Below are 22973 nucleotides of genomic sequence, written 5' to 3'. Positions count from 1 at the left end.
TTGATTCTATTTCCACCATCGATCGGAATGTTCCAAACATCCATCGCGATATCGAATGGCCGATTATCTTCCGACTAGATTGAGCATAATCAAGGAAGATGAAATCCAGCACTACTCAAGTATAACACTGCAGTGAGCACCGTACACAGTACAGATGCCCAGTCTGATACAGGGGGGATGGATAATGGAATGGACCCTTGATGACCGAATTGTCCAGAGCGATCATTCCATCGATCCGGATGGAAACATGGCACTCCGCCTTCACATGCTGGTCCACACCTACGTCATAACGGCCTCATCATCATCATCATCATCATCGTCTCCGGGTCGTCCTTGAAAAGGTGGTTCCTCTCCTTCTTCTCTGCATACTTGCAGCAACAATTCTTCTCCGCATTAGCATCCTCTGCAGTTGCATCCTACAGTCCTCGCTCTGCTCATCATGGCGGAATCCCAATCCGCCTTCTCTTTGTCCGCCTTTCTGCGTAACCCCCTCCTCCAGAGCTTTACTATCTGTTACATGCTCCTGCAAAGCCTCATCAACTGGATCTTTGCACCGAACCCCCCCAGCCCCAAGAATATCCCCAATGGCCTTCCAAGGAAGCGCGTGGCCGTGATCGGAACCGGCTTGACCGGCGTATCCGCGGCCGCCCACTGTGTCGGTCATGGCTTCGATGTCGAACTCTTTGAAGCGCGATCCAAGGACAAGGGATTGGGCGGTATCTGGAGTGTATGTCTTCTCCACTACTACCCGAATAACCTGCTGACAGATGTAGCGCGTCAACTCCACCTCCTCCCTGCAGATCCACAGCATCATGTACCGCTTCCACCCGTCGGTGCAGTACGACACGGCCTACCCAAGCCAAGGCGAGATCAAGGAACAGATCGTCGACGTCTGGAAACGGTACGGGCTGCAGAAGCACACCAACTTCAACACTCCCGTCACCTCCGTCAAACAAACCAAGAACGGTCGCTGGATCATCAACAACGAGGAAGAAAAATACGGCCGCTTCGACGGCATCATCGCGTCCGTGGGTGTCTGCGGCGATCCCAAGATGCCCCCCCTACCAGACCAGGGCAACTTCAAGGGCGACATCTACCACTCCTCCGAGCTGGACGGAAAGAACGTTGAGGGCAAGAAGGTGGCCATTGTCGGCGGCGGCGCCAGTGCCATCGAGGCACTCGAGTTCGCCGTCAAGGCGAAGGCCGGCCAGATTGACGTGCTGTCGCGGTCCGACAAATGGATCATCCCGCGCAACATCTTCGTGCAGTCTCTCTTGGCGATGAACATCCTCGGCCAGGAGACCTCCCTCTCATGGATCCCCGAGTCCCTGCTCCGCCGGTTCTTCTACCGCGACCTATCCGACATCGCTCCCTCAGGCGGCCTGTTCACGCAGACCCCCATGGCCAACTCCGAACTGTTCGAGCAGATCCGCGAAGGTAAAGCGCGTTGGCTGCGCGGCGACATCGTCAACCTGACCGAGGACGGCGTCCGGTTCAACTTCCGCGGCAGCGGCGTGCCCAAAGGCGGTCCGGGTCACGAGTCGACCGTCGCCGCCGACGTGATCATCATGGCCACCGGCTTCAAGCGGCCCTCCCTGAACTTCCTCCCCGACGACGCCTTCGAGGACCCCTACTCGCCCCCCAGCTGGTACCTCCAGGTGTTCCCGCCCAAGTACACGACCATCTGCGCCAACAACAGCACGTACGTCAACGCCATCGGCACCGTCGGCAACATGCACATCGGCATCTACACGCGCTTCCTGCTGATGTTCCTGACGGACCCGCTGTCGCGGCCCACCGAGGGCCGCATGAAGACCTGGATCGACTTCACGCGCTTCATGAAGCGGTTGTCGCCAGTCGGGGCGTTTGATTTCTTCACGTACACGGAGCTGCTCTACTGGTTTGTGTTTTCCATCCTGGTTAACCCGTTCCGCTGGAAGTGGGCACCGTTTGTGCTGTTTGGCGTGGGTTGGACCTTGCCGTTAGAGGTCGTCAAGCAGGAGGAGAGCTTCCGGAAGGAGCTGAGACGGCAGCATTAGCTGGAACAGTGGTGCACTGATAGACTGGCTGTGCCATGGCTGGCATGCTATCCGGCCTTCCATCTATGATGAGTTATGATGTATTTAGAGTAGAATTGATTAGGCATACTGTAAATGACGCCTATATGACCACTGTTTAGCTTATTCCCGCCCTAGACATAACCAGGGTATATCATAATCTGTGCATCTGCCAGCTACCAAGATCAAGATCCATACCCAACCCTCCGTCGTCATGCTCGCATTCTGGGCTAACATAGCCTCACGGCTTATATACTGCACTCATTAGCTACCCCCGCAAACAAGCCGCCCTGCTACGATGTCATTCCCCCCCCTCCGGGCAAGAACACACAACACATCCATCCATCCCCGCCAACAACTGCTGCGGGTTGGGATGGTCGGCGAGGATTCCCGGGGAAGGGACGCGGTGAGGGAAGCTGCGTGAGAAGCCGGCGAGGGAGACTTTTGTGATCGCGGTGGGGTAGTCGGTGTTTTGGACGACGATCATGGTGTCTGGTCATTCTGTTTCACTTGGTAGAGGAGGAGGTGATGGTTATCAGAAGAATAAAGAGTAAAGTGCCTCTTCTTAAACAAAAAGTCCATGTTAATTACACCGGCATAAGGGTGCAGCGTTAAGTATGCGTTACCCCGCTCGGTGTATTGTGCGCGGGCCCTTCCTCCCCTCCCATCAGCAGATAAGACAGACCAGCTACATTTCGCCAAACATACAACTTTTGTTTTCTCGCCTGCTCCGAGTCCATGATAAACTCCGGCCACAAGCTAGCGGTTGGTATTACAAGTCAATATGTGACAGAGACGATAAATGCTTATATCGGGAACAGAACAGTCAGAGCTCAGAGATAATTATATAAGACAATGAGTGATCGCCGGTCCGACTCGAGTTATGAGGCGACGGTGCAGGAAGCGACAGTCGGTATTAAGGGTGACCCCGAAACCCTCAACCAACTCTCGTCGTCGGGTCGAAGTGCACAGCAGCGACGAATCAAAACCGCGTTGGCGTCCCTTGACGATGCCGCACGGGATCTTGAAGCCCGGGAGCGTGGCCATGGCCAGAGTGGCGGTGGTACTGCTACTATTGGCGTCGGGCAGGAGGAGAAGGGGGCTGAAGGGAAGCGTGAGACCTAGGAAAGAAGGAAGGAAGGAAGGGAAGAAAAGAAGAATGAAGAATGAGAGGCTATGTAAAAGCGTCAAGTAAGAGCTTGTCGTACAGCTCTTTATCTTGAACTTTCCTTTGTACAAAGCTATGCGCATCGACGGCCCAGTAATCCATGACGATGCGGAAAAATGCAGCATCATTGACATGGTCCTTCGCGAAGCGGGGTTGGATGTGGTCGTAGAAGATGCGAAAAAGCCCCGTCGGGCTATCGAGGGCAAGTGCATACCAGAAGGTGCCCTTAATCCATCCATCCTGCATGATGCAGTGCAGGTGGAAGCTGCGGGGAGAAAAGCGCTTGCGTTCCTCCTCGGCGAGAATGGACAGAAACTCGGTATGGAGTTTCTCGTATTCGGCAGGGTCGATCTCATCCACAGACTGATTTGTCAACCAAAACGGTGGATGGATCATCTCGGCGGGGCGAGAGCAGGCCCATTCAAGGTCGATCAGACAGGTTATATTCCAAGCGTCATCAACAAAGATGTTGCTTTGGTGAATATCTGTGAAGCTCATGTAGAAAGGACCACCACGGAGCTCTGCTCGGAGGAATGACTGTCGGACGGTTCTCATCACGGTCAGGGCCACCATCTGGAATAAACAGTCTTGGACATCATTAACCGCATTCGGCTGATGATTGAGGCGACTCTCATGCAAGGCGAGCATATCGCTGATGTAGGAATCAACGGTGGAATACGTCATATCCCGAGGCATGTCGACAGAGATCTGCTCATTTTCCAAGCTCTGGATCTCAAGGGTAAGCGGCCTGTTTCTCAACTTCAGAACCCCTTGATCGTCCAGAATAAAGGAGCCGATTTTCGGTTGCGGGACACGCGTCGCAGCGAGGATGATCCTCGACAAGCTTCGAAACAGATTCCCGCGTAACTGGGCGTTGTGACGACCTGCCTCCCACGATTCAGACAGCATTTTCCCTCTCGACTTGTCGATATACTCGATCAACAGATATCCGACCCCCAGACATTCTCCCAGTCTGCTCTCGTGAGGAACATACGCGGACGGAGCTGGGTATCCAAAGAAGCGCAATAAATACCGGAGGAGGCGCTCAGTAGAACGGGCCAGGAAGGGGAGTCTATCGAGCGAAGTGAACTAACTATGAGCGGGTCGGCCAGGACGCAGCGGGGGAAGAACGGAGCATACCTTCTGGCCCGTGGACAGCCCAAACCCGTACAGCCGTGGGACCGGGACGTCGGGACAGTCCTGCTGCAGCCAGGCATAAGTGCCCGCTTCGCAACGGACCTTCTCGTCGGCATTTCCTGGATTGAACTTCTCCCCGACTCGGTAAGGCAGCGGTAGACGGACGAGGAAGCTAGGACACCGTTTCCCTTCATCGACGTAGACGGGGATGCAGACATTGAAGGTGCCAGAGAGCCATTCCTCGGAGTCGGCTACCCGACAATGCCGCGCGGACTTTAAGCTGAGATGGTGCGCGACCGTTGCTTCTACCAGGTGGCTGTTGCGGCGAATGTCTTCAAAGAATTGATTCCGCTGATCCCAGTAGCCCAGCATATGCAGCACATTGGTTTCACGTTCCTTTGCAGCGGAGTAAGTAATTTCGCCTCTCAGCAGGCGACGGCGTTTGAGAGTCGTTGGTACGCTCATCATCTCTGCTGCCAGATCCATAGCCCAAATACCCCCGCTTGTGCAGGAGGAATGCTGTGGTGGGGGACAAGTTCCCCTCTACATAAGCATGAGCATGGGCTTCAGGAACGAACCGTCCCGGATCCCGATCAGGGGTCGACCGAGGAGGAGGAGGAGGATGAAGAAGAAGAAGAAGAAGATGATGATGATGGTTTAGCGGTGAAAGAGGCCAGGGGAAATGCGGAGTTCCTACCGCCTTCCCACTTGGTGATGTTCCCCTGGAAACGGAAACATATACACAGCAGCTAATCCAGTGTGGAACTGTAGATAAAGTACTACTTTCTTCTTCGACATACAAGAAATGTTATACGCACATACAAAGAGGATATCATATCCATTATATAGTACATATACACACAATATCCAGCCATGAATACCACCCACCCCTCCACAACCCCATGAATACAAGTACTAAATATACACTAAACCCCCTTCCCCTTCCTATCCCGAATCAAATATTCCCCCCCCACCGCCGCCCTCCAAACCCCATACAACCCACTCACGGGCCAAACCCCCAAGCCAACCCCCCCAACCACTCTCCCCACCCCACCACCTTCTTCCCCGGATCCAAATCCACCCGCACCTTCTGATACAGATCCGGCAAATACCCGGCATGGAACCTCTCCCGCAACCCATCATACCTCTTCTTGTCATATATCCCCCAGAACTCCTCCTCGGTGTAATACGCACACGCGTATAGCCATTTCTTGCCGCCCAGGTCGCGCACTTTCTTCTCCAGTCGACGGTTCTGCGCGATGAACGAGGCGCCTCGGTGCGGGGAAGGCGCCCAGAGGCCGAAGTTGAGGAGGTATTTCCTTGCGTCTTCTTCTTCAATCGCAGCTTTCTCTTCGCCGGATTCGGATCTGAATGAAGAGGGCACGGGTGGAGGTTGTGACGGAGTCTGAGTCTGACCCCGTGGCCTGCCACTCGCCATCACGCCGCCCTCCCCCTCCCCCTCCACCAACAACGGACACAACCAAATCGGATACGCCCCGAAATTCTCCTTGCTATCCAACCAGTCCACGAAGTGCGTGGCTGACGCGTACGGCACGGCGACATCCTGAATCACATACTGGCTTGCATGCCCGCTGGCGTGCAGCGCGTGGTACATCACGCGCGTGTGCATGAAATAGTCCAGCAGGTAGCGGGTGACGCGGTTGAAGGGGGTAAGGAAATAGGAGTAGGCGTAGCGGCCGGTCCAGAAGGCGCCGCGGTCGTAGCGGAAGAGGTAGTCTGTGATTGGGACGAGGTCTTTTCTTACGACCCGGGGGGTGGTGGGGGAGTTAGAGCTGCAGGGAGGAGAAGGAGGAGAAGGAGGAGGAGGGGCGGAGCGTTGGGCATGGATGTAGAACCAGGGGTCGTGGGGACGGGTGAAGCGTTGGATTTGGATTTTGGGCTTGTCCTCTGCTTCTTCTTTGTCTTCAGAAGGTCCCTCGACCAGTTTCCCCTTGCAAACAACGACATGTTCCCTCCCAAACACAATCCCATCCAAATAATCCACCCCCTCATCCCTCGCCAGTTCCCTAAACAACCCCACCGCATCCCCCACCCCGCTCGTCGCCATATACTCCACCTCGACATAGGGCAAGGCGTCCCGACACTGCACCTCCAACAACGTCACGACCCCCATGGTCCCGAACGCCGACTTCGCCGCCCCGAATAGCTCCGGATTCTCGGTCCGCGACGCCTGACACACCGTTCCGTTCCCGAGGATCATCTCGATCCGCACCACCGTGGCGTCGAAGAACCCGTGGCGGAACGAGCTGCTCTCGCCCGAGGTGCCGGAGAAGCCGCCGCCCACCGTGATGCCAGGGAATTCCATGATCACGAGGGGGAGAAGGTTGTGGGAGAGGGCGGTGGAGAGGAGGACGTCCATGGGGACGTTGGGTTCCACGGTGATGGTTTTTGAGGACGCATTGATGGAGAGGATGTTGGTTAGGTGGGCCGTCGAGATTGTGTTGGCTGAGGTGGATGGGAATTGGCGGGTCGAGTTGGTGCTGCCGTGGTGGATTCGGAAGGGGGTGGAGGTGCGGTGGAATTGGGTGATTGAGGCGGAGATGGAAGCGATGCGGTCGGCGTGGGTGGTCATTTTGGCTTGGCTTGGGGGATGGATTGGGGCTGGGATTGGGCTGGCTATGGCGAGGGACGGATGGACGGACGGATGCGCAGAATGAAAGTGAGAAAGGAAAGGCATCACGGAGATAAGATGAATCAGTCTGGGGATTTACGGTTGCCTGGAAGTGGAGGAGGGGGCTGGGCCATGATATCATCCGGAGACACTAACTAGAGTCTAGGCTAGCGGCTATGACATCTGGTCCTGGGAATGGAATGTTTGATTGTTGCAAGTGGGGATGAGGCTGCTGACGGATGGGCGGACCAATTGTGGTGTTGCCTGCCATTCGGAAACGGCCTGGCAAATAATGAAGTGCATGCCGTTTCGGGTTTACGGCGCTGTCGCCTGGAAACCATTTGGTCGGGTGGTCGGTCTGGTTTGGCATGAATTGAAAATCATCATGCGAAGAGGTTTGAGAAATGCAGAATATATTTGAAAATGATGTGGTCAGCTAACCACGGCATCCTGAGGAACTAAGGGCAGGGCTTCAAGTTGGCCGGGGCATTGGAACTCACGGCTCAGCACAGGCATTTAGGGCAGAATAGATCTGTCAAACTGTGTAGAATTATCTGGACATCTTTAGTCAAGTAGAATGTTTCACCAGATCCCTACCATGAAAGAACTCCTAGCATTACTCGTACATGGAGTTGATGTGTTAGTAATAAACTAAGTAATTCCAAACACACATGGATCCATGCCATAGTAACGAGATCCTAATAATATCCTCGCCATGAATACTGACGTTCAGTTCCAATCATACCTTATATACCAATGATAATACCACACAACACATAAAGCTAATCTATCTCTATCATGTCTTCACATCTCATACCATCATAATTCATAAACAATGCAAGGCTACAAGTAAATATAGCTGCCACTCATGTACTCTCAATAACAATCCTCCCCTCCAACCGGGGCGCAATCCCCGGCGTCCAAGACGGGGTAAACTCCCCAATCTCATCGGTATCATTAATCGCCGACGGCTGCAATCCCGCGCGACGCATCCAGGTACGGGTAACCTTTCTCGCCAGACGTAGCCTCCGCTCCTCCTCCGTAGCCGACCTCGCCGGCAAGGTCACGTAGTTCGTGATCGGATGGGGCGAGGTCAGAATATCCGGGTCTGTGTCGGAGTCCGAGTCCATGGATTCCTGTTCGCGGTCCAGGCCCCCGTCTTTCTCCTCGGTGTCGAGTTCGGGAAAGCGGCCGTAGTAGTATTGTTTTGAGCGCGGGGGGAGGGATGGACGTTTGTGGTGGGGGGTCTTTTCGGTGACGGGTGATCCGGGGGCGGAGGGGCCTTTGAGCCAGCCTTTGGAGTGGAGGTTCTCGTGCACGGTGGTCCAGTGGCGCGTCATGCTGGGGCTCCAGCGGCGCCATTTGCCCAGGACGCGAAGGCTGAGGAAGTACTGGCGCAGGAGTGTGCTGATTAGGATGCCGCTTTCCTCGTCGACAATTTCTTCGACTTGTCCGCCTTCAGATTCGATGAGGAGGGAGGAGAACCCGTCTTTCCCCCGCGCCATGTAGCCTCGCGTCGCAAGGGTGTATTTCCGGTTATAGTCGATCGGGGCGCCGTCTACCTTGGCCCAGTTGATGCGCGAGCCTGAAGGCGCTGACGGGTTATAGCTGAACGCGATGTTCGAGACCTGCGGGAAGCGGCCTTCCATGGCGGGGAGCTGGCTGACGCCGTTCTCCAGCGCGTCGATAAGGGCTTTGCCGTCGAGGCGGATCAACACGACCGGATCCTCGAACGGGAAGCAGTTGAGGATATCCTTCAACCGCAGGATCCCGGGCGGATAGATCTGATCACCGCGAATTGTCCCACCGGCCATCATGGCGCAGTCGGCCCCGTAGTAAAACCGCATCAGATCGCACGCGAAGTTCCCCAAATTCGACTCTCTCTGCCGCACGGTCGAGAACCGTCCGTCCAACGCCCGGGTAGTGAACCCAATCGGCTTCTCCAACTTCGCCTGCAGGCTCGACGTCAACCGTCCGACCATGGTCATCGTCGCCGGATCCTCCGGGATCAAGCGCACGATGTCCCGTCTTATTATACTGAAGTCCCACCCCGGACCGTCCTCTTTCTTCCACGCCTCTATATAGCTTAACTGCTTGAAATCAGTCCCCGACCGCAGCACATGCACCCCATTGACCACTGTATGTGCATAGAAATGATCATGTCCCCCCATGATAATATCCACCAGTCCGGGCGGCAGATTCTCCGCCAGTTTATAATCATTCGGCTCGCGTTGATGCGTCACAGCAACAATCAACTCCGCACCTTGCTCGCGCAATCGCGGAACCAGCTCCATCGCCGTCTTGGATGCAGATTTATATATCAGATCTGGGGGCAGGGCGTTGATAGTTCCTAGCCTTCGTACAAAGTATTAGCCTTGCTCCGTTCAACCAGTCAGACAAGCCAGCCGGCCAGCCGGCCCAGTCCAATGTACCAAAGAACCTACCACTCCCTCTCCCCCAACCCCACCACCCCAACCTTAACACCATTCGACGCCGTCAACATCATCGTCTTCCCACAATCCGCAATCGGGACGTCCTCCCCCAGCGCCGGATCCAAGACATTGGCCAACAGCCACGGAAACCGACACTGATCGCGCAGATGTCGGAATTGCGCGACGCCGAAATCGAGGTCGTGGTTCTATTGCACAGCACATCAGGTCAGCCAAAAACTCCCACGAAGCACACTGTCTCCCAAGCACATCATCCGTAGACTCATGGGTATGGGTATGGGCACAGGTATGGCATACGCACCCCCACACAAGCGACATCCGTCCCCACTTTATTCAAAAACGGCACCATATGCTTCCCCTTCGTCACGGTGCTCTGCAGACTGGGATTATAGGCGTCGCCGGAGAAGAAGGTGAGGAGGTCGGGTTGGCCGGAATAGCACGGGTCGGAGCGGTAGTGGTTGATGACGGACTGGAAGCGCGCGACGCCGCCGACGGGTTCGGCAGAGCCTTCTCTGGGTGGGTTTTAGTATATTATCCACGGCCATGTCTATGCCCATGCCTTGTAGTGGTAAGGGGAATTGGGAGAGGAGAGGAGGGGCTTGGGGAAGGGATGGACGGACTCCACGTGGTAGACGTCATTGTAGTGGATCAGACGTAGATGTGGGGGATCAGTGCGGTGGGTGGGGTGGGTGACGGAGAGACCCTCTTCTGTGACAGGTGACATTCCGGTCTTGTTCTGTGCTGTCGGGATAGGATGGGAGGGGAGGGGAGGGAAAGAGGGAGGGGAGAGGAGAACAAGGAGAGGAGGGGGGAGGGAGGACGAGGGGCCCTGGGTGGGCTGGTCGACAGGCACGCCGCCAGGCATTCAGGCAGCTATGCAGGCACCCGCGGGGAGAGCCCGGTCGGCCAACCAGCGGGCGGCGATTAGCTCGGGTCCTTGGTTGGTGCGGAGACGGAGACGGGCACGGGCGCGGGTCCCTTGTTGATCTTCCCTCTGGCTACACGGAGGACGGAGTACAGTAAGGTGGACGTAGTAGATAGCCGAAGGCCTCAGGCTACAGATTCTACCAGGTGAGGTAGAATAAGGTTACCAGCTTACCCTGTAGCTGTCTCAGCTTTTTCGAACAATACTGTCGATTGACAGTACAATGGTTGACAGTATAAAAACCGAGAAGAATTTCATTATGGCATTACGATCCCATGTACATAACATAACATATGAAACAAAAAGCGGACGCGCAGAGAAAGATCATGCGGAAATCTCGCAAGAGAGCAAAACGAAAAGGGCAGCAGCGTATGTAGTCATCTCACTTTTGCAGCAGGGTATATCGTCAATCATAAGACCCAGATCAAACCAGAATGGTGTCAAGGGCATGCGTAAATCATCGTCTTCGGGGGATCAAGCCCAGGAGTCCCGTCGAGAAGAGTCGGAATACAGGTTATCGATCCAGCGGAAAAGGTCAGTCCCATCGTCCAGAATGACAGGTTCACCGTTCAACCAATTGGTGGCCAAGACATCGGCGGGGAGGGTCGCGGGGAGTGGTGGCGGGTTGACGGTGAGGATGCGGTCCAGGATGTTGGAGATGGCTTTCCGCGCGCGCTGGCTGACCTCGTACATCCCGTCGTGCGGTCGCACCACGTATTGCAGATGGGAGGCGAACACGGTCAGTTTCTGGATGACTTCTGATCGCCGGAAGGCGCTGGCTGAGAGTTGCGACTGCGACTCGGCTTGGCGGAGCAGTTCGATGGCGAGGACGCCAGCAGCGGGAATGCCAAAGGAGGAGGCCTGGGAGGAGTCAGCGATGAAGAGAGTCGCTAGAGAAAGGGGGCACTCACGTTCCATCCCACATTGTAGGTCCCTGTCCGCGAGCCGATCTCCTTGCCAATCAGCTCCAGGATCGTGCTCAGGATGTTTTGCGAGACGCTGATCAGGCCCTCCGCGCCGCTTTGCGACCGGCGGACAAGAACCCGGTAAAGGAGAAAGTCGTTGTAGAGGAAGTTCAAATACAGCGGGACGAGCACGTTGGTGTGGCCGTTGCTGTCGGAAGCGCCAGGGCGCCAGCGGAGGAAGCCAGGTAGGTCGTTCCACGTCTTGTGAGATTGCTGCGACACCTCCCTGGGAGGAATTAGCTTGTGACGACCGAAGAGGATGGGCGTACTCACTGGACTTTGCGCGACAGATCCTCGATCCGACGGCTCAGCGACAGCTCGAGGATCTGCTCCCTGGTCGACCCGATCAGCAGAGCGATGCGCATCCATGCAGCCTTTCCGACGATGCCTTGTGTGTTCCAGCCGGTTTTGTCGAGCTTACTGATCGCGGTTTCGCGGACCTTGGGCTCCGCCAGGATTTCATCGTAGCTGAGGTCCAGCGGAAACTGTACGTCGTAGTAGCGCCAGCTGATCTGCGGAGGCCTGCCCAGGAAGGTTGCAAGCTGCTTGTCGATGCTGTATGCGCCCGCGACCAGTCGCTTGCGGAGTTCAAGCAAGAAGAACGGGCTGCGCTTTTCTTCCGACGGGCCACGGCTGAGGGTAAAGACGGTAGTGGATAGGTCGGCCAATTTTCTCCAGGCTCGGGGATCTACACTCACTTAGCAGGGTCATCATTCAAAGAGGGGGTTCGCACATACCGTTCTCGCCGTACAGGAGGGTCAGGAGGTTGATGTGCTGGAACAGCAACCAGCCCAGAGAATCGTCCACGGCACCGGAGAGATCGCAGAATTGGAGACAGGCATCACTGGCATTGACAGCCTGGGCGGCCAGAGACTTCTGGTCTCTGGGGACGTTGGCTTCGCGCTCGCGGATCGATCGCCAGTCCCGCTCCAGCATGGCGCCTTGGCCCACCACGGTAAACACCAGACCGATGCCCTCCCAGCGCGCGGCGACCCGACGGATGTACTCCTCCGGTGTCATCGAGGGGTGGAGGGAAAACGGCTTCGCACTGTCATCGAAAACCTTCTGCGACCACCGGAGGAGGCTGGATTGCAGGTCCTTGGCGTTGGTTGGGTCAGAAGTCAGCGCCGCGTTCATGTCGTCCAGCGACTCGAAGATGCCGCTGACGAGACGGTGGCCCAACACACAACCCTCGGGCCATACTTCGACAGCCGTCTCGGCCAGTCCTTCGTAGAGGGGGATGTTCTCGACCAGCAGGGCCAGGAGACGGGCACCCAGCTGAATTTGCTTCGGATCGGGCCGAGCCGGGGCAGGCGAGTCGATGTGCAGGGTGCGCTTGAACTGGTTGCCGATGTCGCTGAAGACGGCGGAGTTGTTGGGGAGGGTGACGGAGAGCTTCTCGTCGCCATTGATGGACAGGTTGTCCTGCATGATGGAGTCGGGGCGAGTGGGGGACGCGGCGAGGGGGCGGGCGAAGGCACGTTGTCGGAGTACCAGGTTTTGGCAGTGTTGGCGACGGGGGCGGCCAGATACACGCAGCTGTCCGACTTGCCGCGACGCACGCAGTTCTGGCAGGCCGGCGTGACGTTGTCGCAGCGAAGTTTGGCGGTGCGGCACGGTTCGCACGGGAGACCTTGGCCGTTTCGTCGCGAAGAAGAAGTCATGGTCTATGGCTCGAACCCCGGAAGCAGTAGGGGAACGAGGAGGAGGAAGGACAGGAACAGAACGAGGGAAGGAGAGACAAGGAACGAGAAACGAGGAACGAGGAACGAGGGACGAGGAGGCGTTCGCAGGCCGGCAATGAGGCCGGCGGAGTATTTAAACGCAGCCAGCAACGAGCACCTAAACAACAGACCCGAAATTCCAGTGGCAGGGGATCCCCGCTTACGTAGCACGACACCTCAGGCAGCCCACCGACACTTCTGCTTCGGGCAACCCGTCAACACGACAACTCTTTTCCCTCTTCGCACTTCTCATTCCACTTCAACTCTCCGGCCAAACACCCCCCGTGTCCTCATCCAAAACAGCTCGACCTGCTGTCTCCAAGCGCAATGAACGGCGGACGTTCAAATCTCAGCCGTCTGCCTCTTGACGAGGTGGCACCGAGATGTGGGTACCGACCGCACAGGCCAGCTCCCCAGCCTCCGGTTTAGTCGGAAATCGTGCCCCTCGGCGTCCAGCCATGCCCGTTCGGTTTCACCTCCATTGGACCTGGTGGACCCGCCCAATTTCCGACCCCAAGCCAACGCACGACATCTGCCGGGATCGTGGTCCAGACAAGGTGCGAGGTTCGATCAGCTGTCGACTTACTCATGTTGCCAGCTTTGATGATGAAGATTGACTCCGTGTCTTGATTGGGTGGGTCTCCTCGTTTGTGGCGGCAGTCACCACATATGCAACGAGGTAGCTTGGAAGGATGCAGAGAAACGACTTGGAGTCTATCTACTGCTCTGGCAAGTTCGACCATGCAGTTAAAGCTCTGCTGTAAATGGATGCGTCAGATCTAATACTATCGCAGTGGTCTTGGTGTCCGGCCACCTTCTACTCGGGCGGTTTTGCTCCCAAGGGTGAGCGAGAAACCGATAATTACAAATACGAATGGATACAGTTGTCTAGGAACATCTGTCGAAAAAAGGACACTCTGCTTCTTCTAACTATGGGAAATGATAAAATGGTACCAAATCAAACGATAATGTCAGGGCCGAAAGGCAAGATGATCATGGTGTTCTTCAGGGTCTCTTCGAGGATATCGTCGAGGCTTTTCTCGAGGCCATTCTCGAGACTTTCTTCCAGACTGTCTTTGAGGTTTTCTTCGAGGTCCTCTTGGAGGCTCTCTCTAGTCTCTTTATTTCTCTCGTTGCTTGCCTCATCGGATCCCTCGTCCAGTTCCTCGTCTGGCCCCTCTTCCGGTTTCTCGTCGGTGCTGGCATCACACCCCCCTCCAGACTGGCTCTCAGACTGTTCTTCCCCAACCTCTCCGGTCTCGAAAAATTTGACGACTTCAGTCTGATAATATTTCCTGGCAATGTCAACAGGGGAGAAACCGTAGTTATCCTCCTCGTTTGGATCTACACCGACATCGAGCAACATGCGGACGACCTCCATGTCTCCATTCTTGGCTGGCCACCAGAGAAGATTGCGTCCCCATCCGTCCCTCTGCCCCCAATCGTTTTGCATCGCATTCATTAGCTTCGTGATCATCTCTACAGACCCGTAAATGGTCGCCATGAACAGGGCAGTATGACCCAGTACGTTCTTTCCATTGGGCAGGAATACTTTTGATTCCAGAAACATATCCAGAATTTTACAATTTCCCTGTATAACTGCGGTATGCCAAGCGGAGCCCCAGTGCCCGGCCCTGGTATCCGGGCTCATGCCTTCAGCCAGGTAGTGAGCAACAGAACGACAACGACCCGCTTTCACTGCCGCATGGAATTTCCTTTGGTGTGCAGCCCAGGTCATAACTTTCTCCATTCTTTTATCCAGATAATCCGAGGCCCAACCTGGGTGTACAAGAGCGAAGAGTCGGCGTGCAATTGTTTCATGTTTACCGTCAGCTGCCGCCCATCCTGCATGTCTATACCCAAGACGGTATACTCCAACATCAGCCCCTGCCTTGAGTAGAATCTCCACAATTCGCTCATGGCCTGCACCGGCTGCTGCTGACAGGGCAGTACCATAATCGCCGCAGATATCATTCAGTGGGGCCCCTGCCTCGATAAGACGCTCAACCATTTTCTCTGCACCTACAAACGCAGCGGACTGGAGGGCTGAGCCATGCTTTCTTCCGCCTGTGTTACTGACACTGGCGCCCGCGCGAAGAAGGGCGTCTAAAATCTCGATGTTGCGTCGGGGGGAACAGACAGCCGCATTGAGTGGGAACGCGTGTTCCCCGGATCGCACATTGGCGCTGGCGCCTCGGCTGAGAAGAGTCTCGACAATGTTCAGCCTTCCTTCAACCACTGCTGCACAGAGGGGAGTCTGGTGATTTCCACAAATTCTGTCGACATCTATCCCAGTGTCGAGCAGAAGATTGACAATGTCCTCACGTCCGTAAATCACAGCAAGATGTAGCGGCGTACCAGTCACGCCATTGTGCCTGTTTACATCATGCCCCTCGTGAATTAGATCTTTGATCCATTGCTTCAGGTCATACACAGCGGCCAAATGGGCAACCGTGATGTTTGGGCTGTATGGAAGCTTGGAACAGACCCGGCGGCGTAGGTCGATAAGTCTTCTCCAGACCTCGAAAACGCCCATCATGCGCTCACGCATCTCGCACACCAGTTTTCTATTTGTATGCACCGTTTCAACGGTCGATATATGCCTGAACACCGACGCCGTTGCGTACGGGAGGAAGGGATACTGCCGACAGAGCGCATCGTACAACGTCTTCGCTTCTTCCGTACTGATGTCATCGGCTCGTTCATGGGCAGCTGCTACAAGTTGCAGTTCCTCGATCCCCAGATACTTGATGCATATCTCAGCCACATGAAAATTCCAGCTGTAGTAAATTGACGCAGGTGAAGAGGTCCGGGCCAACGCCTCCTCGACGTCCTCCTCCCCAAAATCATCATCCTTTACCACGGCGCGCAGAAGTGTGTTCCACGCCCCTCGACGGAAGAGAAGCTCCTTCACCGAATCATCGACCAGGAAAACGCATCGTTCATCTGGCCCATGCGGAGGACTACCGGGGTCCACTGGCGTCTGCTGCACCCTCGACTCCACTAGCCCCCTCGTCCACCCGTACAGCAGGGCATCCATCTCTTCGTCAGTCGCAATGAACGTCGGGTGTCTTTCCGCTTCAGCCTGGCTTTTGCAAGATGTATTCCGGAACGCAAGCGCGTACCGGAACTCGCAAAGCGTGAGCGGCTGCTTCGCGGTCAGTACTATGGCCAGGACCTCCAGAGTGAGCGCATAATCGGCCTTGTCGATCTTTCCCAACACCCTCTTGTACACCTCCTCCTCCTTGGAGGGGAATCGCTGGAGGAGTTGTTTGAGGTCGGACATCCTGTTTCTTTCTTTGTTCTGTTGAAACCGCAAGTATTGCTATAGGCTTTGTAGACGCGCCGGGATAGTTTGTGCTTGGCCAAGTCTGACACAGCTCCTTTGCTACTGGGGTCTGAGAGGCAATTTATGCCCCCTGACTCCAGGCGTGGGAGGAGGATAGATGTAGATCTCCATGGCTATTGATGGAGTATTCCATCAACCTGCCTGCTAAACAAGCTGTTTGGGCGGAGTTTCTCGCGTGAGGGGGGGGGGGGGGGAAGCGGTGGTCTCCCCTTTTGACCACCTGTTGCTGTTCTGGTTGTCGGTGGACTCCGCCAGCAGGGATCTCCTGACGCTTTTTTCGAACTCTTTCGATGGGGATTGAGGGTAACCCCCACTACTAACTAGTACATCAGGGTTCTTTGTTCCATTCTTCACCCCGCTGCTGACTTCGCTACCGAACCTCTCCCGACACAGCACAACACAACACCAACACGTCCCATGATATCCCTACAACTGCCCCAATCAATCGGAAACTCTTTTCGCCGCAGCGGCTACACACAGCTCTGCGGGGAGCGCGAGTATCTTGGTAGAGAACGCTTGGTATGGATTTGAGTTTGCCGGACCCGTGGGATGCGTGATGCTGTCAATGAATTGAAGACTGTATTGATGATGGCCGGGAGAACTCCGAGTTTGGCCCGGTGTGGGTAGATGTCAGGGACACGATGTATAGTATACGCAAGGCTGGAAATCAGGTGTTGGTGCTGGTCGGCAGAATTGGGTGCTTTAGGTTGGGTTGTGTGGGTATATATGCTCGGTTAGTCGCGGAGATTCTCTTTTTATTTTTAAAAAAAAGCGATATTTTGCTTTTCGGGGGATGCGTGTTGTGTTGTTGGGGTTTTACTGACCCTGATGTAGCATTTAGGGCTACTGTCACGAGGAAAGTATGGACCTGTTTCTATCTATCTAAATACCCGGTTGTGATTGTCGGGACGCAATTTCTTTGAGTCGTCGTATATGCTATTTGGTGTCCAGATAAATGGCTTTATGACTATATTCGACATCATCAGCCAAGACGTCGATGCAGTAACGATGAGAGCATACCCAGCAGGAATATCGGTACCCAGCAGAGGCGATGGTTCCCTGGATATTGTGGGCCCGAAATCCAGTTTTCTTAAGGGTTGAGTAACACAGTTTGGAGCTTGGATGATCTTGGGGATTTATCTGGTTTTGGAGGACTGAATGGTTGGAATTCGGGCGGATAATCGGATATCAGTACATGGTAATCATTATATGGTATGGTTTGCACGGCGGGGAGGTGCTCTGCCGGGAAGTAAATGTGAATATGAAGAGATTCGATTCAAAATATATGATTTATGATCGTCATTGCAGATTCCGAGATCGAGATGGTTCAAAAGTTAAACAGAGATAACCTTTCTGTATTGTGGTAAGTAGACATGCCGGAGGATCTACCTGAAGCTTAAATCAGGGCTGTTTGATTCATCTGACAGACGTCACATCTCATGTCCTGTTGACATTATTTAGGAAGCGATTTCCTCTTGTATGGGAGTAACATCTTTATTTATAGAACTACTTCTTGGAAGCAATTAAACAATCACATACTCGTCCTTTTCACTATACCAAGCCACAATGACAGGGTATGCATAGACCCTAAGCCTATCTTAATATGATCATGAGCCCATTTACACTCTCAAACACACCTAACATTACAAACTATAGCTCTCCAGCGGACGAATACATCGCTCTCACGAGCGCACTCAACCAGCTCACCCCAGCTGAAGTCGACGACGCCTACAGCAAACTTCCACTCGCCGAGCCCGAGTCCCTCGAAGGAGAATGGGACGTGCATGTCATCGATACAGGTCATCCCGCGCACGCTCTCGCGGCGGATATACTCCCGTTGGTGAATACTCTTTACTCGGAGGAGGGCGTCGATAAGGTAAGTTACAAGGATCTTATGTCTCATACTATTGGAGCTGTGGGATGCTATCCTCGATTGATAGGTCCACGAGGTCAAATTCCACGGCACCCCGGGCGGCCTCTTTGTCTCTGATAATCAACAGAACAATCGGCGCTTTCGCTACGTGAATGGGAATATGGTAGCTGGGACGAATGATTATAAGCCTTATTATGGGGATTCTGGGGTTTTGCATTTTTACTTGACTAGGTATGACGACGAGTGATGGTCCTGGATATTAGGGCTTACGGGGTGGTGTCAAGTTCATGGAGTGGATAGTTAGTTGTACAAAATCAAAATGAGCAGTTGAGATTTCAACTTGCGTTAAAGGCTACCTATTAGATAGTGAAATACTGGAGATAGGAGCGAACCTCGCTACGATCAGGGCAGAGAGAGGCTCAAGCATCCTCGGTTCGCAGACGCCTCAAGCGGTTGATGTACTGATAAGCCCACACGTCTGTGGAGGCATACTCGAGAGCATCCCGTTTGGATGCCTCGGGGACAATAAATTCAGGATGGTTGAGCAGGAGCCTCATGATCCCGCCATGGCCACCCAACAGAGCCATGCCCAGAGGCGAATCCTTGAACTCACAATTCTCATGGAATTCCTTGATGGGGAAGTTCTCGTTCTCGAGGCAATATTTGGCTGCATAGACATTGCCAGTAGCGATAGAAGCCACAAACATCTCTTTCTCCCAGCCTTCCACTTGAATGGCTCGATGCATTGTGAGGATCTCCCGGGCCTTTTCTCCATTGCCACTGCAGGCGACATACCACATGACAGACCTGCCTCGCAAGTCCTTGAGGTACATCAAATCAGGCACCGCTTCTTCCACATACTCCACGATATCCTCAAAGTATACAAAATCCTTGTAGACCGCCTGGAGCACAGTCATGCCGTCATTGCCCCTTAGGGCTCGGAGATTTGTCCCATGCGCGACGGCCGCCCTCAACGCGTGCATACGCTCGGGAATGGCGCAGAGACTATTAAAGGCATTCATATAGGTGAAGCGTGCTTCGCTGGTAAGCATGACCCACAAGATGTCCGCGCCTGTAAAGTGGGTGTTTCCTGCCCAGTAAGGGATGATGTAGTCGAGGGGAAGGCCGTCGTTCCACCAGCTCCGTTTGTTGACATCAGCACCATAGTCGAGCAAAATATCGATACACGCCTGCTGCGAATGCAGGACAGCCAGCGTGATCAATGGAAATCCAGACCACGAAAGGCTGTTGGCGCTGCATCCACCCTCCAGGTACCCTTTGTTCCTGTCCTTGGTGGGATGATCGAGAAAGGCGCGGAGACTTTCCAAATCTCCATTCTTGATAGCATGCACCACGCGTTCGTCTACCATTCCCAAAGCCGGCCCCTCCCTGGGACAGAAGAGACACTTCGTCAAACCGGTATTCCCCTCTCCGTAGCTTCGTCGGAAGATATCGCAAACTCTCTCTTCCAAACTCACGGCCTCGTGTTCACGATGTGCCTTGGCTTTGGCTCTTTCCTTCATCAAGTCGTGAAAATCGATGTAGTCTGTATCTGCTGCCTCACTCATCCGGTGACCTAGGCAGTTTTCAATGTGGTAGCATAGCTCGATTGGCCAGTTTCCGACACGATCCTCGTGTGTGACAAGGCTTGGACCGTCCATTTTGTCTGGGATAATTGGTCGAAGATCGAGACACTTCAGTATGCAGAGTTGGATATCGAAATTATCGCGTATTGCCGAATTCGGTAACACTTGAAAGTCCGAGATCGCCTTTGGTCCTGGACACTGAGGAGGAAGAGTCCGAAGTGCCGGGGGGGGACGGAGCTTATATAACTGGGACCATAATGATATACGGAGAGTTCCATGACGGTTCTCCTGGGATATAACGGAGGTTACCTTGCGATCTCATCACCCACCCATGTCAATTCAGCACTCTTGGTGGTGAAGAGGTAGGAGTAACCCATGTTAGTAGGGTTCCTTTCCGGAGAACTCCGTCGTGGATGGGCTTCATCTATCAAAGACGCTATTCCATCGTTGGCATTTTCCTACATCCAGAAATGAAATCACCATTTCTATCCGCTCTGGTGCTCAATATACGACATGAGCCGGATGTCTCCGTAAGATCTCGAACCAGTATTTTCATAGCAACCGGCACGTGCTGAACTGTGAAAATGATAGGGAAAGCTTTGCATGGATAGCTTGTGGAATATTACTAGGCTGTCAAGGCCCTCGGTGGGATGAGTATATTGAGGTTGAGCTGCGCGTGGCTTGCTTGGTATTGAACTGGGAAGGTTAGTGTAGAGCTGCGGCTGTCCATCTCACAGCCTCATCGGTATATTCCCTTGTCTTTGTTTCCTTTGTTTATTCCTTTCTCGCTTCGGGGTGTATTGTTATTTTCGAATGTTGGGATGAAATGGCGTGGGGCCAGTATGACGAACAAAGCTGCGGGAATGGCAACAAAGACCTCCCCCCGGCTTGTATTGGCCTTCGTTCTATGATGTGTATATTGCATTTGTAAAGGAGTCGGAAAGAGCGGATCAGACAGGCCATGGTTACGAAGGGCGTTGCATTGTGTGTTATGTGAGAGGGGAAGTGTTTGGGTCAGCACTGTGTGAATATTCAGCTCTGCCATAACCACTGCCAACTCTGGGCAGCCTTTCTTTTAGCCGAGGAGTAATTTTCCTTCAATTCACTGAGCTGACTTCCTCAACTTATTACCGTTGTGCTTCAGCTCTGTTGACTTAGCTATCAATCCATACCACTTGACTAAAAAGGTGTCCCCAGACCAAAATAATTCTGAAATCCGTCGCGCCTGATCGTCGCAGCCTTCTTGATGGCATCCTGCCTATTTACTAATTTGGGAGATATCCTGATTTCTTGCAAAGTTGGAAGCGAGACGCCAGAATTGATGGGGCTTTCCTACATATACTAGTACGTTCCACTTCTCCAGCATATGTGACTGTTGTATAGAAGCATGGGAAGGTCGATAGGTTCCCCTATATGCTGATATTTTGAACTCGCGATCATTCCGGGGTTACGAATCTGGCAAGGCTATGGTATTTTCCGATAAAACAAACCTGGATCGGTCAGGTTTGTATATAAGCACCACACTCTTTTGGACTCGAGAAGATATGCTACATTGCACATGTTAAGGGGAAATATTTGCGCGGAGTTTTCCCCGTGAAGATCGAGGCTATCCATCCCGAGGTCACGGTTATAGCTCAATTCAACTATGAACCCTCCCTTCGGATCCCCATGACCCCAGTATTTAAACCACTTATACTCCCGGCAATATAGACCAATCCTTCCTTATCAGCAGCGCCGACTTGACCGTCCCTCGAACCTGATAATTGCTCAACTCGCTCCTTCTTACCAAAGGTAAGACACCAGTGTAACCGATACAATGGCCAACTACGTGGAAGACATGCCCCTAGACCAAGTTCTCGCCAAAGCGCGTGTGCCACCACGTCAGCGATATCAGAGTTACGGGCCCGGTGTCGGAGACATCCCAATGGAGGTTTGCCTCCACGTTACAGCATGCCTTGGCCGATCCCTAGACCATCTTGTGAAGGTCGAGGGCACCACTTTCCATCGCATGATGCAGGCCGATTGCCAAATTGCCCAGCCCGTCCTGGCGGGGGATAAAAATGCCAATCCAGCAGCCCGAGACTTGCTGGCGGACTTTGCCAGCACAACAAAGTATCCTTGTCTCTTTGAGGTTGAAGCAAGATACGACCTTTCCATGGAGGACGACGATCCTAATCGGGTTGCCAAATATATCTCTTGGGGCGGCTACAATGCCAACTTCGCGGGAAGTACACTGATCCCAATGCTATACTATGCCGTTACGCACCAGAAGGTCAAGTGCGTCAAGTTCCTTTTGGAGCAGGGTGCGGACCCGAACCTCAAGTGCGCTTGGCGTGATGGCTTTGCCCTTGACTATGTGCTTCCCCTCGGTGTGACGGACGACAACGAGGCCCAAGTTGCCATTATCGAAGCGCTGGTGGAGTGGGGCGGGAATATGGCATACATGAATACCTTCCGAACCATTTGTGCCCTGGAGCGAGAAGATCTGGTGTTTAATGTTTTGGCCAATGGAACGGATATACACAATCTTAAGGACTCGGCCGGTGGCACTGTACTTCACATGTACGCTTCGCTTCCCGTCTTCAGCTTGACCACTTGTACTCATATTCTTGATCAAGCGGTCGTGGACTTTGTCAATAGGGTCGATAATAACGGCCAGACGGCCCTATTCCGTGCTTTGGACGGGGACAGTGTATCCCACACAAAACGGCAGTGGCTTCTTCATGTTGGAGCCGATCCTATGATTGAGGATCACTTCGGACGGACAGCCGTGGACGTGGCGATCGCGGAAGGTAAAACTTCGGCTGTTACCGATCTTCTTCACAGTCCCAAGACAAATATCCGGCTCCTAAACAACCGTGTGAAGCATCACGACCCTTTGGTTGCTGCGATTATGCAAGAAAATCCAGAAGTCATCACGGCTGTGCTGTGGCATGAGAAGCTGGAAGTGACTGAGCGCATCCGGGAACGGGCCTTGGAATTGATGAGAGTTCTCGGCCTTCCGGTGGAACGTTATGCTGAAGCGATCAGGGATGCCAAGGTATATCTCCCATGATTAGAATTATCAAGTCCCGTCTTCCGTCTTCATGCCTTTGGCTGGGAGCATC

At 53.9% G+C, this 22973-nt stretch overlaps 9 protein-coding genes across 9 annotated transcripts; 4 read left to right on the top strand and 5 right to left on the bottom strand.

The window, feature by feature from the left end:
• The first annotated feature begins 154 nt into the window (after nt 1-154).
• Nucleotides 155-2195, top strand: BO70DRAFT_177952 (flavin-containing monooxygenase). The gene is made up of 2 exons (XM_025538414.1): nt 155-727; nt 774-2195. The coding sequence occupies exons 1-2, from the start codon at nt 440-442 to the stop codon at nt 2037-2039; spliced, it is 1554 nt and encodes a 517-aa protein (XP_025401777.1). The 5' UTR covers nt 155-439; the 3' UTR covers nt 2040-2195.
• Nucleotides 2196-2858: 663 nt separating this feature from the next.
• Nucleotides 2859-3368, top strand: BO70DRAFT_359703 (uncharacterized protein). The gene has a single exon (XM_025542598.1). It carries the CDS (start codon nt 2913-2915, stop codon nt 3180-3182), a length of 270 nt encoding a protein of 89 aa, XP_025401776.1. The 5' UTR covers nt 2859-2912; the 3' UTR covers nt 3183-3368.
• BO70DRAFT_350627 (FAD-binding oxidoreductase) lies at nt 3232-6955 on the bottom strand (the record flags this gene model as incomplete). Its single annotated transcript, XM_025541703.1, has 4 exons — nt 3232-4314; nt 4366-4881; nt 5060-5084; nt 5370-6955. 4 exons carry the CDS (start codon nt 6953-6955, stop codon nt 3232-3234), a joined length of 3210 nt encoding a protein of 1069 aa, XP_025401775.1.
• A 774-nt stretch (nt 6956-7729) lies between these two features.
• On the bottom strand, nt 7730-10195 carry BO70DRAFT_309801 (putative 5'-nucleotidase). Its single transcript, XM_025540142.1, has 4 exons — nt 10065-10195; nt 9746-9956; nt 9439-9632; nt 7730-9349 (listed from the first exon to the last, which is right to left on the bottom strand). Exons 1-4 carry the CDS (start codon nt 10166-10168, stop codon nt 7861-7863), a joined length of 1998 nt encoding a protein of 665 aa, XP_025401774.1. The 5' UTR covers nt 10169-10195; the 3' UTR covers nt 7730-7860.
• A 418-nt stretch (nt 10196-10613) lies between these two features.
• Nucleotides 10614-13137, bottom strand: BO70DRAFT_359699 (putative C6 transcription factor). Its single transcript, XM_025542597.1, has 5 exons — nt 12816-13137; nt 12072-12759; nt 11608-12022; nt 11281-11560; nt 10614-11230 (listed from the first exon to the last, which is right to left on the bottom strand). The coding sequence occupies exons 1-5, from the start codon at nt 12996-12998 to the stop codon at nt 10844-10846; spliced, it is 1953 nt and encodes a 650-aa protein (XP_025401773.1). The 5' UTR covers nt 12999-13137; the 3' UTR covers nt 10614-10843.
• Nucleotides 13138-14934: 1797 nt separating this feature from the next.
• On the bottom strand, nt 14935-15276 carry BO70DRAFT_255684 (ankyrin repeat domain-containing protein; the record flags this gene model as incomplete). Its single annotated transcript, XM_025538847.1, has 1 exon — nt 14935-15276. A coding segment is annotated over one exon (342 nt), but the record flags the coding sequence as incomplete, so codon positions are not given.
• A 2740-nt stretch (nt 15277-18016) lies between these two features.
• On the top strand, nt 18017-18527 carry BO70DRAFT_419850 (uncharacterized protein; the record flags this gene model as incomplete). The annotated part of the gene is made up of 2 exons (XM_025547498.1): nt 18017-18283; nt 18348-18527. 2 exons carry the CDS (start codon nt 18017-18019, stop codon nt 18525-18527), a joined length of 447 nt encoding a protein of 148 aa, XP_025401771.1.
• A 172-nt stretch (nt 18528-18699) lies between these two features.
• On the bottom strand, nt 18700-19941 carry BO70DRAFT_350623 (uncharacterized protein; the record flags this gene model as incomplete). The annotated part of the gene is made up of 1 exon (XM_025541702.1): nt 18700-19941. One exon carries the CDS (start codon nt 19939-19941, stop codon nt 18700-18702), a length of 1242 nt encoding a protein of 413 aa, XP_025401770.1.
• Nucleotides 19942-21682: 1741 nt separating this feature from the next.
• On the top strand, nt 21683-22921 carry BO70DRAFT_350622 (ankyrin; the record flags this gene model as incomplete). Its single annotated transcript, XM_025541701.1, has 1 exon — nt 21683-22921. One exon carries the CDS (start codon nt 21683-21685, stop codon nt 22919-22921), a length of 1239 nt encoding a protein of 412 aa, XP_025401769.1.
• Between the last annotated feature and the right edge of the window lie 52 nt (nt 22922-22973).

Source organism: Aspergillus heteromorphus, assembly GCF_003184545.1.
Source record: "Aspergillus heteromorphus CBS 117.55 chromosome Unknown BO70scaffold_5, whole genome shotgun sequence".
Classification (NCBI taxonomy): Eukaryota; Fungi; Ascomycota; class Eurotiomycetes; order Eurotiales; family Aspergillaceae; genus Aspergillus; species Aspergillus heteromorphus.
Note: the sequence above shows the minus strand (reverse complement) of the source record. Positions and strands in the feature narration are given on the sequence as shown.